Raw genomic sequence first — 17,775 nt, 5'->3', positions numbered from 1 at the left:
GAAACGTAAGAAGACATATTTGAGCACATACCATGTGCTCCACAGTGTTTATGTTAACTTTTCTTTCTTGAGATTTAAAAGTTGCCCGCTCACCACAAACATTATTATAAGTTTATGGCAATCAAATTTCAGTTTTTTTGAGTAATTTCAAACTTGAGAAATGTCCACAATGGGAAATGTTTGGGTTAACCAATAACACATTGATCTAATTATTTTAGCTTCCTATATGTTTTATGGCTGTTATATAGCTGCAGTCTAGTAGACATGTGTTATTAACTATGTTAGGTTAACAATTATTAATCATGTAATGTTCTTTATAATTTTTGCATTGGTATTCTGGCAGCTGCCATTTTACCCATAGCAATAATAATGTAATAATGAACATAAATGTTGATTTCTTTTCCATGTCTGGATTCTCGCTTTTGTGAATGCTTTATAGCAAATGTTTATCATACGAAATGACTCCCTTCTTCCATACTGAAGAATTTTAGGATATCCTTCCATACAGATATCCATATTAGGATATCCTCCATATCCTTCCAATTGGAGTTGACTCCAATTATACATATATTAGCATGTATATAGAACATATCCACAAAGTTACATGCATTGCTTTATGTGATACTTATAATCTATCTATATCTATCTATAGCTATCTCTACATATAATATTTCTAATCTATAATATAGCATATGTCTCTCTCTCTCTGCCTCTCTCTTTTCTTCCGTGTGTGTGTGTGTGTGTGTGTATTCAGAGAACAGCTGCATTGCCAAAGCCACTAATAAATAGAATACTTTCCAAAGAAATTAGTGCTTTGCTGATTATTTCAAATCTTTGCTCTAATATTATCACTTTTACCTTAGAATCTTAAATTTGGAAGAATTCTTAGAGAGAATTGTTTAAAATCTTAATGAAAAAAATGAGATTCTGATAGTTAATTGACTTAAGTCCACACATCCTCTTAGTAATAGAATTGGTACTGAAACTCAAGTCTGCAGAGCCCACTTAGTCTTATCCTGAAGAGGCTCATTGACTTTTCAGGTACATTTGGGAATTGGATTTTAGTTTGTTGTTTGCTTTGTGAATAATACCAATGTTAAAAAAACATTTATTATCAAGTGTTTATCAGACTCAGAGACTGCATAATCTGACCACAGGGAGGCCAAGCTCGCATATTCATTTGACTCATGTCATCATGTCATTTTAAAACAACATTTAAAAATCTGAAAATTGCACATGAAAGTTCAGATGTTCTGGAAAATAAGAGCAACGCTAGATGCCTCATAATCACAGAAGTCAGCCTGATAAAAATGGTGCCAGACATGAATGATGCCTTTGAACATTCATGCTCTTTCCACTTCCAAACAGCCCTTGCCATTCGTACATGTTTGACTTAGATACCTATTCCGCATTCTTCTCACTCATTTACTACACCTGATTCCTATAGTAATGAAGATCTGCAGTTCCTTTTGCAAGGGTGGAGATGAGTTAAATACGTAGGTTCCTGAGTGTGGTTAATTAATTGCTTTTATGTGTTTAATTAAGCACATAAAAACAACCACAACCATAATGAATTTCTTCTGTGGAACATTAGTGAAGAATTGCACAGCAATCATTTTAGAAGTCACAGTGGGAGAGGAGCTCTTTGTACTTTCTCTATACTCCTTGAGAGCCAAGTCTGAGCGTCATTAGGCTTTCTCAAAACTGTATTTCCAGGTAGCTCTCTGTCTTTAAAGGAGAAAAGAAGGCAGCATTACAAGTGATGGTATGCCTATTCCTCTGTGGTCAATGTTGTGGAGTTCCACCTCAGTGCATTCTGGTTAAGTAGAAAGAAGAGATAAATGAGCATATTGCTCTCCTGGACAGCATAATCATATCAGAAAAACTGAAATAGAAACCTTTAATGTTAACGGTGAAAAATCTGTGAAAATAGATAAGAATTATTACTGCCATCAGGGACAGACTTTACCAAATGCAAGCCTTAATTTCATTCAGTATTGCTGTAGACTTAACTCCAAACACTGTATTTTTTCTATTGCCAAAAGCATTTACTTCAAATGGACATCCATGATTGCTGGCTATTACATGAGTCTGAAGAAACCTGAGTTTGTGAATGTCGTACAGATGCATAGTTTCACAATTTAAATGGTCTTATGCTACTCAGCAATCTTTTTGCTTTCTCATAGTAAACTCTCTTCTTAGCTTGGATATTCCCAGAAGTCAACTCTGAAACAAGGATTCACATGAATGTTTTCCTTTATTTGCCATTGTAACTTTCTCTTTTTCTTTTCTTTCCTTTTCTTTTTATTTGGGGGTGTGGTGGGGCTGAGAGGATACAGGAGAAAGGCAACGCCATAGTTGGAGCAATGAAGCCAGCTACAACAAAGGGTGACTGAAGCTTAAGTGTGTGGCAGAACTCTCTAGCATGAGAGACAAGGGAACTCAGGCATTTATACACTCCATTTCTGAAGAGCAAATCTGTCTGTTTTGGTGTTGGAGGTGGCATTACCCTCCTGGAAACTTAACTGGCCTTGAGTCCTGGCAGAGCTTCTGGCGGGAGAGGAGGAAGGGTTTGGAAGTATGCTCAGGCACAGATAAAGATCCCTATGATTGTAGAATCACACTGAACAATCTGAGGGATTTGAGCAGACAGCATCTGCTACAGTGCCCTTGACCCTTCCTTTCAATTTCTTCTTTATTCTCTCAAAATATGTTTTCTTAATCTATTCTCTTTTGTCTTAGTCACTGGCTTTATTTTCTGGGTGCCATCTTGTATTCTTCAAATTAGTCTCTCTCTTCTATTTACTTGTGTACCCATCCACTCTTGTTTTGCTCTCATTTCAGAAGAGCTTTACTTCTTCTAGTCTTTTTTCATACATATTTAAAGTCCCACTCACCCAAACTTTTGTCTCAACTCGGTCCGTTGGTCCATCAATTTCCACCTCTTTCTTATACATCTTTAAACACTACATTTCCACTGGCTAACACTGTAGTCAATAAATATTCTCCCATTTCTTCTATTCTGAAAGAAAACAAAAACAAAAATAGAAATACAACAAATATCCACTTTATCCTATCTCTTCCTATAGCCATCATTCCTGTCCCCTCCTCCTTTGTTATCCACTAACTTTAACAATCAACTACATTTACTTTCCCAATTATGTTTTTTTCACTTCATTCCTCCATTTACTGCTATCTGGTTTCTCATCCGATTTTAGTAAAGCAACTGTAAATATCTCTTTTCCCTTAAAATCTAGTTAAGACTGTTTTAAACCCTCACTTTTATTTTCTAAGGACTGTTAGAGGCTTCTCAGCATATCTGCAGTTTTCCAGAGCTTCTATATTCTTTATAATCTTGACTCCAAACTCCATCTTCCTATTTATGTATCATTTTGAGAGTATATATGGATTTTCCCCATCCCATACTCCTCAACCCAGAAGTAAAAGTCAGTTCTTTTCCTAGAGTTTCCACAATTATAAAATCCACGCAAACAAGACAATTTGTATATGTAGTAAGATTTACTGAAGACTTAGTAGGAAAAGGTTTCATATCGCAACACACAAATAATTTCAAATGTAATTTTAGACATCCCTATAGTGAAACCGTTATGTTACCCCTCCACTGGGGATTTTTTAACATGCCGGTTGAGGTTTCTTTTTTGTCATATTGCTTCTGATACAAAATTGGGTCGTATTTTTCCACATAAATTCTCTAATTCTCTAATAACAACTGGGTGTCCAGCAGTTCAACTCCATTCTGATATTATCCAGAGGTAGTGTAAACCCCATGGGTTATGGGTCTAGTACTGCAAGACTCAGGTGCCAGCGCAAGTTCCAGGACTCACCTATACCTCTGACCAGCCAGCTATAAATGTGAGCACTCCCACAGTCCTCTCCTAGAATACAGTCATTCACTACAACAACTGAGAACTCAAGGAAATAGTTTCCTTATGTTTGTTAGTTTATTACAAAGGATGCAACAGCCAAATGGAAGTGACACATAGGGCAAAGATCTGGAAGGTGGGAGACGGAAGCTTCTATGCCCTCTCTAGGTGCCTCATCCTCCCTGGGCTCAATGTCTTCACCAAAATGGAAGCTCTCCAAGCCTCATTGTTCAAGAGTTGTTTTTAGGCCAATTCCCAGTCCCCTTTCTTCTCCCTGGAGGTCAGGAGGTGGGGCTGAAAGTTTCCACCTCTAATCCACTGTTTGGTATTTTGATGACCAGCCCCCAGTCTAAGACTACCTAGGGGCCCTACCCTGAGTCACCTCATTAGCGTAGGCTCCAGTATATTCTGGAGGAGCTCGTTATGAATAACAGAAGACACTCCTATTACTCAAAAAATTCCAAGAGTTTTAGGAGCTCTGTGCCAAGCACTGTGAACAAAGGCCAAAGATATATTTTAATTATGTCATATCAGTTTAACCCACTTAATACCACAGCTTCACTCCATCCTGTTATCTTTTGCCTTCCTCTTCCTTTTTCTGTTTTTTTTTTTTTTTTTTTTCCTCACCCCTTTTCTCCAAAATTATTTACAGGAGTCCCGAGTTATCTTCAGTCATCATTCCCAAGTTGTGAGGACAATGGTCTGTTAATAGGTCTAAGTTTGTATTTCTTATCCCATTTAAGGACTCAGTAAAAAGCAAGTTCCAGTTAAGATCAGTCTCCCATTTGTGACTATGTCCCCTTCTTTCCCTACATTACATCAACATCACGACAATAATGTCCTAATTATTGAATCTAAATGGGAATTTTAATCTTGATCTTATTGAATTTATGCATTGCATATAACCCTTTTGAACATTCTGATATTCCTGAAAAGCTCTCATTTCTTAATTTTTTTCTTACAGTAATCATGAATTTTCCTTCACAGGAGACTGTAGGACTCTTTTTCTTTCTTTCTTTCTGTGTTATTATTACTATTTTATTTTGACACAGAGCCTTGTCACCCAGACTGTAGTGCAGTGGTGAAATCTTGGCTCACTGCAACCTCCACCTCCCAGGTTCAAGCGATTCTCATGCCTCAGCTGTCTGGGTAGCTGGGACAACAGGTGTACACCACCACCCTTGACCAATTTTTGTATTTTTAGTAGAGAAAGGATTTTGCCATGTTGGCCATGCTGGTCTCAAACTTCTGGTCTCAAGTAATCTGCCCACCTTGGCCTACCAAAGTGTGAGGAATACAGGCCAGAGCCACTGCATCTCTCCCTGATTCCTGTTTTGGCCCTTTTCACTGCCCTTTCCACTTTGGTGTCCTACAGTATTTTGCACTAGCCAAGGTTTTCTCGTCTCCTCTTCCTCTGTGGGAAATTACCCTCTCGTATTTTTAAAATCTATTATCTATACGCTATTGACTTCCAAATACTCCAGGACAGATCTCACCCTATATTAACAGTTCCATTTCTCAATTGCTTATCATTACACGTTTACTCAAGGCTACCCTACAGACACCTCAAATTTAACACAGTGAAACCAAACTCGTTATCTCCTCCCATGATAGAGCCATTCAAATCTGTAATTCTTATATCCTCTACTTCAAAATCGGATCAATTTTCACTTCTGTCATATCCAATAAGTTTTCAAATGTTGTCTATTCTGCTTCTTATACATTTGAGTCCATTCCCTCTTCATTTCCACTGCCACTGACTTAGTTCAAAATATAACTTCAAAAGACAAATTCTCGGATAAAATTAGCACATACCTAATTTTCTAGGATCTTTTCTCCACATTTACCAAAACCTATATGAGTGTTTTTAGTTTTAAAGTGCAAAGCTGACCATATAGCCAATCTAATTAATGCTTTCCCATTGCCAATGTGTAATGTACAATCTTTTAGTTCAGCATGCAAATACCTTCATTTTCTGGCTCCCAAAGTACTTTCCCAATTTCGTCTCTTCTACTACTTTCCTTCATATACTCTTGCTTCATTTGACTCTTATGCTTCTTCTTTGAAACCCCCATGATGCCATCCCAATACCATTCACATGCCATTTTGATGAACTGATATGTCCCTTTCCACTTAGTTTGAGGAAAGCCAGATCATGCTTCATAGTGTTTAATATGAAATCTTCACTTAACATTCCCCTTTTAATCCTAAGCAGTTTGACTTGCCTGTTTTTATCATAACTAGAGTATACCCCTATTATAAGGAAATGTATAGTATCATACGTTATCCATTATATTTATACAAACGTTATATTTCTCTAGACTTGTCTTACTCAGGGGTAGGGACCATATTTTATTGATTTTGTCTTCTGCAGGGATTAGTACAGTGCTTGGTACATAAAATAGACTGAATATACCTTTGTCTAAATAACTACTGACAGGTTGCCTTTTCGTTTGGTCGGTTAAGAATCATTGAGTATCTGTTTTTCATAAAGATTTGAACTGAATACCAGAGGAAGGAAGAATATAGAGAAAATAGAATGAAGGAGTAGAGGAAGGGACTACAGATGTTAAAATAAAATTTAATTAAGACAAAATCTTTATTTTCAATAGGTGCTTAATAGTTTCCTGTCTTTAAAGTAGTGAGTGCGATTTGCATAGTGTGGCTCAGAACTCTTATTTAATCTGTTGATTGAAAACCTCATTGCTAGTCTAATTCTTTGTTAAAATAATGAAAAAGTCAGTGTCATTGACACTGGAAATATTCAACAAATATTAATTGGAATGCATTTTGTACCTTTGCAAAAATATCCAAAGACTTCTAGCTTGCCTACCACAAATGCAAATAAACCCTCTTTTAAAATATATGATTTGATATTGTTTGATGTTTTCTCTCTGTAAATATTAAGGCAACAAAAAGTTTAATTTTTATTTAGTGTGGTTTTGAAAAGATTTATTAGAATTGACTTTTCATTAATAGTTCATTTTCAAAGTTCAGAAATAATATTTTATTCAAGGAGAACAAAAAAAAAATGCCCAAGATAAAGCTGCTTAGAAATGATGCCAATTTTCCTTTTAGATCAAGATGAATGTGCTGTTTATGGTACATGCAGCCAGACCTGCAGAAATACACATGGATCCTACACCTGCAGTTGTGTGGAAGGCTACCTAATGCAGTCAGACAACAGGTCTTGCAAAGCTAAAATTGGTAAGTTATGACCATTTATTTTTTGTCTTTCCAGAATTACTTGTTTCCTTTTTATAGTTCTTTTTCATTAGAGATGTGGTACAGCAGAAATATGGACTTTGAAGAGAGAGATTTTCCTTCATTTTAATACACTTCTCTGTAGTTAGGAATCCAGAACAATTCTTTCAGTTGTCACTAATCATTATAAAACTCCTTTCATTACTCCTTCCAAAAATAAAATTCCTTCCTCCCTTCCTCTCTCCCTTCCTCCCTCCCTCTTCCCTTCCCTTCCCTTCCTTCCTTCTTTCTTCGCTTCCCTTCCTTCCTTCGTTCCTCCCTTCCTCCCTTCCTCTCTCTCCTTCTCTCTCCCTCTCTCTCCCTCTCTCTCTCTCTCTCTCTCTTTCTCTCTTTCTTTCTTTCTTTTGATGGAGTCTCACTCTGTCACCCAGGCTGGAGTGCAATAGCACAATCTCAGCTCACTTCAACCTCCGCCTCCCAGGTTCAAGCTATTCTCCTGCCTTAGCCTCCCAAGTGGCTGGGACTGCAGGCACACACCACTGTGTCCGGCTAATTTTTGCATTTTTAGTAGAGACAGGATCTCACCATGTTGGCCAGGCTGGTCTCAAACTCCTGGCCTCAGACGATCTACCCACAAAGGCCTCCCAAAGTGCTGGGATTACAGGCATGAACCGCAGTGCCCAGCCTATTACAAGAAGTTTCTAATTAGCAAAAATCTGTTCAAAAGACACGTATTAATTGATCTGAATTGCCTGTCTCTCTCCTGGACTACTACAATAGATTCCTAACTGGGTTCTGTGAGCTTCTGTTTCACCTCCAAAATTAATTCTTCACATAATAAAGTGATTTGCTACTAAAACATAAACCAAATCATGTTGTTCTTTTGCTTCAAATCTCCCAATAACTTTCACTCACCTTGAAAATAAAACCTAAACTCCTCACAGGATCTCTAATGGGCCTAATGGCCTGGTATCATTTCCCTTTCCAATGTCTGATCTTCCACTGCTATTGTTTCATCATCAATGCCAGCACACCTGTGTCCTTGTCCTTCTTCAACCGTGTTGCTTTTTTATCTGCCTGTAACGCTTTTTCCTGTGATATTCACATTAATGTAGCCTCCTTATCACTTGAGTCTCAGGTCAATATTCAGAGTGACCTTCCCAGTCCATTCTATTTCATGGTATGTAGCCTCTACATCATGATGTTATTTTCCAGTGTTATTTATGCATACCTACTCTATCACTATATAATTTCCCAGTTTTATTTTCTTTATAGCATTACCACTTGAAATTAATTCATTATGTATGTTTATCAGATGATTTCTCCAGAATAAGGTAAGCATTATGACAGTACAGAACTTGTTGGATTTGTTTACTGATACTTACTCAGTACTGATCATTGCCTAGAACATACAGGTACTCAATAAATATTTGTGGAAAAAAAAGGGGAAGATGGAAGAAAGGAGGGCGGGATGGAAAAAAGGAAAAGGAAAAAAAAAAAACTTGTCTTGCTAATTAAAATTACTAAAATGAGTGCTCCACTCTTAAGTGTTTATATTTCATGTTTCAAAACTGCCTTTTACTGCTAACCTGCAAATAAAGCCTGTAGTTTCTACACAGTTTTCAGCCTACTCAGTAAGTAAACAATCAGTTAAGTATTGTTGATTGGCTAATGAAACAGCTTTGAGATGCCCTAGTCACAATAAGATAATGCTAATGATTTTATGGACTGAATTAGCTTGGGAATAATATAAGGAAATACTATGCAGAATATTCCATCTGGCTTCTTCTAACTTCCTCCAAATGTAGTTCCGTATCAGGCATTTTCAAATTATGATGTATTGATGAATTAATGGGTGCCCTCACCCTCCCTTGTTAGAAACTGGTAAATTAAGCATGAAATTTCTTTTCTGAAACCACACTGGGCAAAAGACTGGACTAAAGCTCAGCAAGCTGCCATTGTTTCTCTTTACACATAACCTCTTGTTAAAATTTCAATGATTTCCCAGAGATAGTGTGGTTAATTATTTAGAAAACATATATCTCTACAAAATATCAACAACAGCAAAACACTCTTTTACTTTTTTAGTTTCCTTCTTTGAATTACTGACTTGATTTATGAAGCCCTAGTTGAAATAAGGCAATCCTTGAGAAAAATTAGGTCAGGTTATGTTTTTCCTTTTTGCCACCACCCAGAGTTCTGATTTAAAATATTGATGAACTAAAGAAGTGGAAGGCTTGTTATTTGCTGTTTCTATTGATCCACACAATATTGCTACACAGAGAGAGCGTAATGCAATAAACTCTATAAAGGAAGCATATCCTCTTTTTCTACATAGGTAGGTTATCTTACAATAATAGAATGCAACCAGAAAAGGATGGAACATAATAATGTCCTACTACATCAAGGAAATTTGATGACTCTAGAATTGATAATGGAATACATAAATTTCTTCACCTCTAGGTCTTTAGCTTGATGACATTGTGAGCTTCCAAAATTTGAAAAATACATAGTTACCATGGGAAGGTTGCTGTGGTTTATAGTTTAAGGAAAAGGAGTTGCTAGCATGAGCGTAAGTCTATAACAAACACTGGTGTGTTCTAAAGGTCACATGGATATTTGAACCAATGTATTTGTACACTTTAAGAGAAAAACTGCCTGTTTGGCTTTAGTTTTCTCATATTTATGGCAAGTGAACCAGAGGATACTTTTGGCTTCAGTTATATGTAATTCCAGTTAATGCAATCAGGTTTAAAATTATTATGGTAGTTTTATTATACAGTAATGTGGCTATATCTGACAAGTGCTAGAAAAAAAACATTATAAATTAAGCCAGGTTCATCTTAAAGCTCTGCCAGTCCTTTTTTCAGTTGCCTGGCTGCTGAGATTGGCCTCTCTTTACTCTTCTTTTTCTTATAATTCAACCCTATTGGACTCCAGAACCTAACTTTCCCTCCACGACAAACGAGGGTTCCAGGGCTCTCAGCAGCTGGACAGTGTGGAAAACAAGGGAAGGTCCGAATGGCCTATCCCAAGACGATGGATATGGGGAAAAGATCTCCCAGTTTTAGAAAGAAAGAATACTATAAAAATATCAAGCCAAAGTGATGTAATGGAAAGCTAGAACTAGACCCAAGAAGATGGTTCTGCAAAGACAGTACAAGATGATAGATGAATTAAAAAGTTCCTGAGAAATAGCCCTTTATGAGATGGCAGAGAGAGGCAGAGTTAATGGGCTGGGAAGCGACCACTAAAGGTGCTGCACTAGTGCAAAATAGAACAATATCATGGTCTCTTTGTAAATGTTCACCCCAGAGCTTACCAGTGGGGTCTTATTTTGAAGACAATAGATCGTAATTAGGTAAATTAATGTAAGTTAATTGATTATTCCTCCTTTGTAATATATTATCTGAACCCAAGTAAAATTCATAAGCCTTAAGAGCATCTTTAAGAAATAACTGTATTGAAGGGAGGAGATTTTAGACACTACAACAGATGGGGGAAGAGATTAATGTTAGGCAGGAGGCCTTTTCATTCCTATTAATTCATGTAATGCAGACAAATTTTCTCCTTTCTACACTTAGTAAGATTGACTCTGACTAATGAAATAAAGAATAAATTGTTTCAGAGTTGAGAGGACTTTCAATGGTAATCTAGTACAATTTAACACTTGATACTATCTGTTTTTTATCTTCAAAAAACTAATTTCCAAAAGAAAAGTCTGAAGCATATTTTTTAAAGTGATTTTAACTTAAATATGCATAGTTGAATAGTTTTATATAGGAGACATATAAGACTATAAATTTTATGAGAGAGCATTTGTTACTTTGTAATAGAACACACATTAAAAAACTAGTAATTAATGTTTATTTATTTATTTATTTTCTTTTAAGAGATGTAGTCTCACTGTATTGCTCAGGCTGGTGTGCAGTGGCATGATCATAGCTCACTGTAGCCTCAAACTTCTGGACTTCTGCCATTTTCCCACCTCAACCTTTGAGTAGCTGAGACCACAGGAATGAACTACCACGCTCAGCTAATTTTAATTTTTTTTTTGTACACACAGGGTCTCTCTATGTTGCCCAGGCTGGTCTTGAACTCCTAGCTTTAACCATCCTCCTGCCATGCCCTACCACAGTGCTGAGATTACAGGTGTGAGCCACCACACCCACACAAAAGCTAGCAATTTTTCTAATTAAACATTAGGACTTGTCATGTGAAAAAAAAAAAAAAGTAAAAAATAACCATGTATAGGTACCCAGTAAAACTTTTTGCATATTTTGATATATTTTTTGAAAACAGAGTTGTAGTAATGACTTGTCAAATATGAAAATAAAACATTTTTAAAATTTGACTTTCTTTTAATTGATTTTATTGAATTTGATATAAAATATGTATTGAATGTGAAAACTTGGAGCTGAAAGCAGGCTCATGTAGAACCTGTGACAGTAAAAGTAATAGTAAATGGTGTTTACTTATGAACTGTTGGCAATTTTACTCCTAATAAATTTAGACTCATTGGACTGTATTTTTCAGTGTCCTAACCACTCACTGAAGGCAGGGACTTACTCCAGCATACAAATTCTCCTGAACCTCTAGGGCTCTACTGATTGCACTGAAGCAATAGTAAAATAAAGAACACTAATTTTATGATCATCACTCTATAGTCAGTGCACCAAATGGTGCCCTAGGAGAGTGTACCTCTTTGCCATGGAGTAATTGGAGCAGTGAGAATAGAGAGCCTATTAAAAAAAAAAAAATTCAGAATTCTATTGCAGCTTATATTTGCAGTTCATTGATTTGGCGGGGTGGGGGGTGGGGGGCGGGGGAACCCAACAGAAGACTACTGAGGCAATGAAACTCTTAGTTGTAAGAATAGGAATCATAGTCCCTGTATAATCAATGGAAGTATATTTCTAGACAGGGTTGGGGAGGGAACATTTTCATATCGTTTGCTGTTTTCTCTGCTATGATTCTTAAAAAGAGAAAAGAGAGAGAAAATAAATGAAATATAACTTCCTATGGCTCTTACTTTAAAACTCTAGGGGTGATTTAACATCTACTAACATAAGTGTAAATTTTTTTGGCGGGGGAGGTGGAGAATTTACCCATGGTTTGCTGCCAGGGCTGATTCTGTGTGTGGGAGAATGGGCAGGTGTCTGTACAGTGAGGGAATAATTCTCTGCCACATAGTATCATCCTCTTATCAGACACTTAGTAATGCCTGAAATTCAGCTATTAAAAGACTATTTCCTTGCCTTTTATTAAAGCATCTCATATTAAGATCTATTCTTAGGAAGGGTAACATATTAAGTTTTAATAATTTAAACAACTTATGAGACTAGTAAATAAGATCTGTTTCAGTATACCATTGGCTAAGAATGGCTTCTTGTAGAATGACAGATATGTGAAGATTCACCATTTAGGGTTTTTTTTTTTTAATTATATTTTAGATAGTCAAAAGTTCTAATTCCTGTATAATTTATTATTTCATTGAGCCATAACTGCCAATAACACTTGATGACATGATAGCGCATGAGACCTATTGGCTAGGAGTGAGGCTAATCACCAGCACCAGCCTGGTAATACAGATTTATTGTTCTTTACTGTTGCATATGCATGTGTGAAATTAGGAACATTGTGGTAAAGAGTAAGTAGCAAAAAAAGAGTTCAATGCCTGAAGCAGAGTATGTGCTTGACAAATGTTTGCTGGATGCTTTAGAAATTTCTAGAGCATTTAAGAAGCAGAATGAGGGTAAAGGAGAGTCAGAAGGTTGCAAGAGGTTCAAAGGAGAATAGAATATTTGGCCAGTTTTGTCCTGTTACTCAGGGCTAACTATAGCTTTGGTATAGTGTTGTCATCAAATAGTAGTTTCCTAAGTGTGTCCTCTCCACCAAGGACCTCTCCCCTCTCCAATAAACATGCAATCCTAGTAAAAGCTGTGTGCTTGCTGCTAAAATACAGCTGGAGGACAAGCTTCCCTATCTGCAGTCACACTATACTGAATAAGCCTCTGTACTACAGAAATTCTAGAGCTTCCCAGTCTGCCTTTGGAATCCCAGATGGGTAGCCTGGCCATTAAACTATTTCTCTATTTTATGGAGTATTTTCACTCTACATCTTTTCTGGATGATCATTCAGTTAGAAATCACATTTCATGGCAGGGCAGGGCAAGGATTTTGGATGGAATTTTTATTATCCAAATGATACAACACGCTTCTTTTTCCCTCTCCAAACACTGTTAATGAGTATGTCAGTGCTGGGGTACACAGTCTCCTCATTATTATTCTATGTTGGTTTTGGTTTTTGTTTTTATGCTAGGGGATATCATCTTCACAGTCTAGCACCTTTCTTGACATTTTTAATCTTTTTTCCAGAAACAAAGTTGCAAGATTGATAGCAGAGTCATAACCATGGTGTTTTATGTGTCATGACACCTTTCATTTACCCTTAGTCTAAGAAAATATCAGACAGGGAAAAAAAAGCGTGTCTTCCATTTTCTTCATAACATATTTTTATTGCAATCTAGCTGAGAACTTCTGTGTTTGAGTATGAAAAATTACATGGCTGTATTTATGGGCTCTGGGTGTGACAGTCAATAGACTTTGCTTTTATAAATGACACAACAGATAGGCAGAAATTTCTATCATGCTTTTTATAATTTTTGTAGACAAGCTATCAGATTATTGATTAAATCCTCAATTTAGAATGTGAGAGAAATTATATCACCCTCTACAATTAACTCTTGTTTTCTATCTTAAAATTGGATATTCTAATGAAAATAAAAAGGAAGGAAACACATTTAAATTTATAAAAATTACAAATGGTTAAATAGATGAGGCAAGAATGTATATAAGTATATACTTTTCTGTTGCTTTACTTGGGAAAAATATAAAATTATATCACTACTGAAATCCTCAGGGGGAAAAAACCTTAAAATTCGAGTAGACAGAATAATGTTGATATTTTTATAAGAAAAAAATTTATTTTTCAGAGTCTTCAAGGCATTCTCTGTATCAGTTGCAATCAACAGGGATTTAAAAAAATCTGGGGTAATAAAAGCAGTTAGAGAATGCCCTTTGGGCACTCCTTCCCCTGGAGAACACAATTGCCTTTGACAGAGATAACTAATATTCTGCATATTTCCCCTAATCAGGCTGCCTAACGTCATTTTAGTCTTGAGATGAGAAAACCTGTTGCATTGATTGCATTTTTAAACGTGTGTATTTCTTTTAGGACTCACACAGCCGCTGTCTATGCCTCCCACGAAACATAATCCCGACCAAATTATTAAATTATATCTTAGTACTCTTTGGATGTTTAGAACATCAAGTTACAAAGAACATAGCTGATAAAGTAGCTAGAAGTTTGGCACATCAGAATGATTGGGTACTTAGAGTACTTAATCTCTATAATAGCAAAGTAGAAATTAGTGATCTTACTTACAAGTTTTATATTTAATCCTTGTCAGACAACAGTGAAATATATTAAATGACCTTTACTTTTTTCCATTACTAGATGATGAGTTTCGTACATCTACCTCCCTTCTCCTTATTGTAAAGTGACGATCTTTTTTCATATTTCCTTGAGAAAATATAAGCAATTAAAAGAGAATTTTCTCACTCAAACTCCATTAACTCTACTAGTCTATTTGAATCTAGAACTAATCATCCCATCTTACTCTTATTTAAATTAGAAAACAAACTGACTTTTCTCCTATTAAAGGTCAATCCTGCAAACGTACACGGATCCTATCTTCTCTCACCTGTTCAAGGACTCGAATCATATAATTGTCTTCTTTATTTCTTGAATCGCTGATATTTTCTTTTCTCTTAGGTCATTCTCACCAACATACAAGCGTGTTGCAAAGATGATGCAAAACAACTTCCTTTAAACCTATATTCCTGTCCGGCTACTTCTCCATTTTTCTTTTCCCTGCGTAGAAAAACTCAATGGAGTGTTGTTCCTTTTCCACTTTCCTTTGCTCTGCTCTTGAATCCCCTTCAATGAATTGTACACTATTCTTATCACTCACATCTATTGCCAAGGTCTTCAGTGACATCCCGTTGCCTCATTAGTTAACTATTGGTCTTAAGCACACAAATGACAATTGTCTCCTTGAAGACTTTACCTCTTAGAGCAGCACAATCTTGAAATTTTGCTCTTGCCTTACTGGGCATTTTTTCTCAGTTTACTTTGCTTTATTATCTTCATTTTGCCAATATTTTTGACATGATTCAGCGTTCAGTCCTTTAGATATCTTCTTTTTATTGATTTTCTAGGACCTTTCATCCTGTATCATGGCCTTAAAAACCCTCTGCCATGGCTTTAAAAAATATCAAGAGACTGACACTCCCCAGTTTTTATCACGTTATAATGACTGTTGAACTCCAGACTCACAGATCTGATTATATATTCAATATCTCCATTTGGATATTTAACAGAAATATCAAACTCTATCAATTTTTAATTTTCTCTCCTAATAATGCTTTCTTCAGTTTTTCATCTTGGTAAGGTTTCCAACATTCACCTAATTATTTAAGCCAAAATATTGGGTTCATCCTTCACTACACTCTTTTTTCTCAAAACCTTTGTTTCTAACTGGTAAATATATTCTGAATTAGATTACCTTCTCTAAGGATCAGCTCTCATCCCCATTACTCCTATACTTTACTCACTTTCATAGAATGTATCACTGCCAAATAATATTAGTATTTGTCTACTTGCTTATTGTCTTTTTTATGTACTAAAATGTAAGCTCTGTAAAAGCAAAGGTTTTGTTGGTTTTGTTCACTGTTGTATTGCTAGTATCTAGACCCCACAGAAGCTAGCCAGGCTTAATAAATATTTGCTGAATGGATAATAAATATTCACATACCGAGACAGTATTTCCCTTTTAGGGGCCATGTTAAATGTGGCTCTTTTAAGGACTCATATTTTGAAACTGAACTTACTTTACAAATAGGAGTTACTTAGAAGCAATTTTCAAATGAGTCAATACCTATTACATTTTGAACTCAAATGTTACTAATCTATAACATAGAGAAAGAAGTCTGAGTAGATATAACATAGAGAAAGAAGTCTGAGTAGAGAAAATATTTTTCTGTAGCTTAAGTATTTTCCGTTGGCTACAATTAGAAAGGTGACTAGGAGATTTTACTAGGAGATTTTAAAGCTGCCTTAGCCACTTCTCAGTAACTAATGTAAACTGACCATCACTAGACTGTCTGCTAGTTCTAATATTCATGTAATAATCACAAATTTGAATGAATTATATTCTTAAATTTTGAGATTTACTTACAAACTTTCATTCATGTATTAAACACTTGCCATGTGCCAAGTAAGACTTTCAGATAATAGAGGAGATACCTCCTTGGTTTGGTTAGACCAGCTCTCTGCAAAACAGGGAAACTGTGTGAGCCGCCAATCTGCAAAATGAAAAGATACATTTGTGCTGGGGAGGGGATGATATTATTGTCTTTTGTTGTGCTTATAAAATGGGTCTTCTGCCAGAAAAAACAATATATTGCATTGCTTCTCAATTATCACATTTCAAGTTGAAATATTCTCTAAATGAAGGCACCAGTATTTCACTACTAAAGTCTAAATAGCAAAGTGACTAAATTGTTTTAAGGTTTATGGTTAATTCAGGTTCATCAGTAGTTTACATGGGTGAGTTTTTCCAATGCCAAAGGCAAGATTAAAAAGCACAGGTTTGGCACAGTGGTTCATGCCTATAGTCCTGGATCTTTGGGAGGCCAAGTGAAGGAAGATTGCTTGAGACCAGGAGTTTGAGACCAGCCTGGGCAACACAGTGAGACCCTGTCTCTCTCTCTCTCTCTCTCTCTCTCTCTCTCTCTCTCTCTCTATATATATATATATATATATATATATATATATATACATACACACACACACACACACACACACACACGTGTGTATATATACACTCTATATATACACATACACACATATACATCTAGAACACAAAACGAAACAAGATAAAAAACACAGCTTTGGCCATTGGACTAATGTGCCAATACTGAACTCATCATATTTTCTAAAAACTGATTCTACTTTCTTCCTTTACTGTTTATTTTAATGATACCTTTTCTCCCCATCACCCACATCTAAAATTTCCAAATAATCCTTGACTTCATGCCACTCGTTGTCCACAATACAATAACAACTGCAATTTTGAACTTCTGCTATATTACATCAACCTATTTCTACTTAAGATCTCAACACTTCCTACTTTAGTTTCTTATCACCTAGTTTCTGAGAAATTAAAATGGCATTTCTATGTTCAGTAATTCAGATATCTGCTACCTATGTCCACAAGTTTTTCATAATTTTGGGTTACTTTCTTTATAAAAACAAATGAAATTAATGCCATTCTCTATGTGACATGTAGAATCTAGTTTGAAGGACCATAGAAGAGGTTTACTTAGGGAAAACTCTGAGAATTCTCTGGGGCTTACATTTTTCCTAATGACCTCTGCTTCCAGTAGGAATGTTGCCACATATGGCCGTTCTTCATTTCTGCAATGCATAAATCTAAACAGGAACAAAAATATCTTTTCCATTCTCTTAACTCCTTTCCAATTTCACTCTAGATTTCAAGGCAGTGTGTAAGTAAGACATTTCCATTTTACCTTAATGTACACATGAATTATACTTCTGACA

General features: G+C 35.9%; 1 protein-coding gene across 1 annotated transcript in view; it reads left to right on the top strand.

The window, feature by feature from the left end:
- Positions 1 to 17,775, top strand: part of LRP1B (LDL receptor related protein 1B) — a 1,897,925-nt gene that overhangs the window by 887,577 nt on the left and 992,573 nt on the right. Inside the window, exon 5 of the mRNA XM_073019651.1 lies at positions 6,963 to 7,091. Within this exon, the coding sequence (XP_072875752.1) occupies positions 6,963 to 7,091 (129 nt within the window). The remainder of the gene's footprint in view (positions 1 to 6,962; positions 7,092 to 17,775) is intronic.

This window comes from Chlorocebus sabaeus, chromosome 10 (genome assembly GCF_047675955.1).
Source record: "Chlorocebus sabaeus isolate Y175 chromosome 10, mChlSab1.0.hap1, whole genome shotgun sequence".
NCBI lineage: Eukaryota > Metazoa > Chordata > Mammalia > Primates > Cercopithecidae > Chlorocebus > Chlorocebus sabaeus.
Note: the sequence above shows the minus strand (reverse complement) of the source record. Positions and strands in the feature narration are given on the sequence as shown.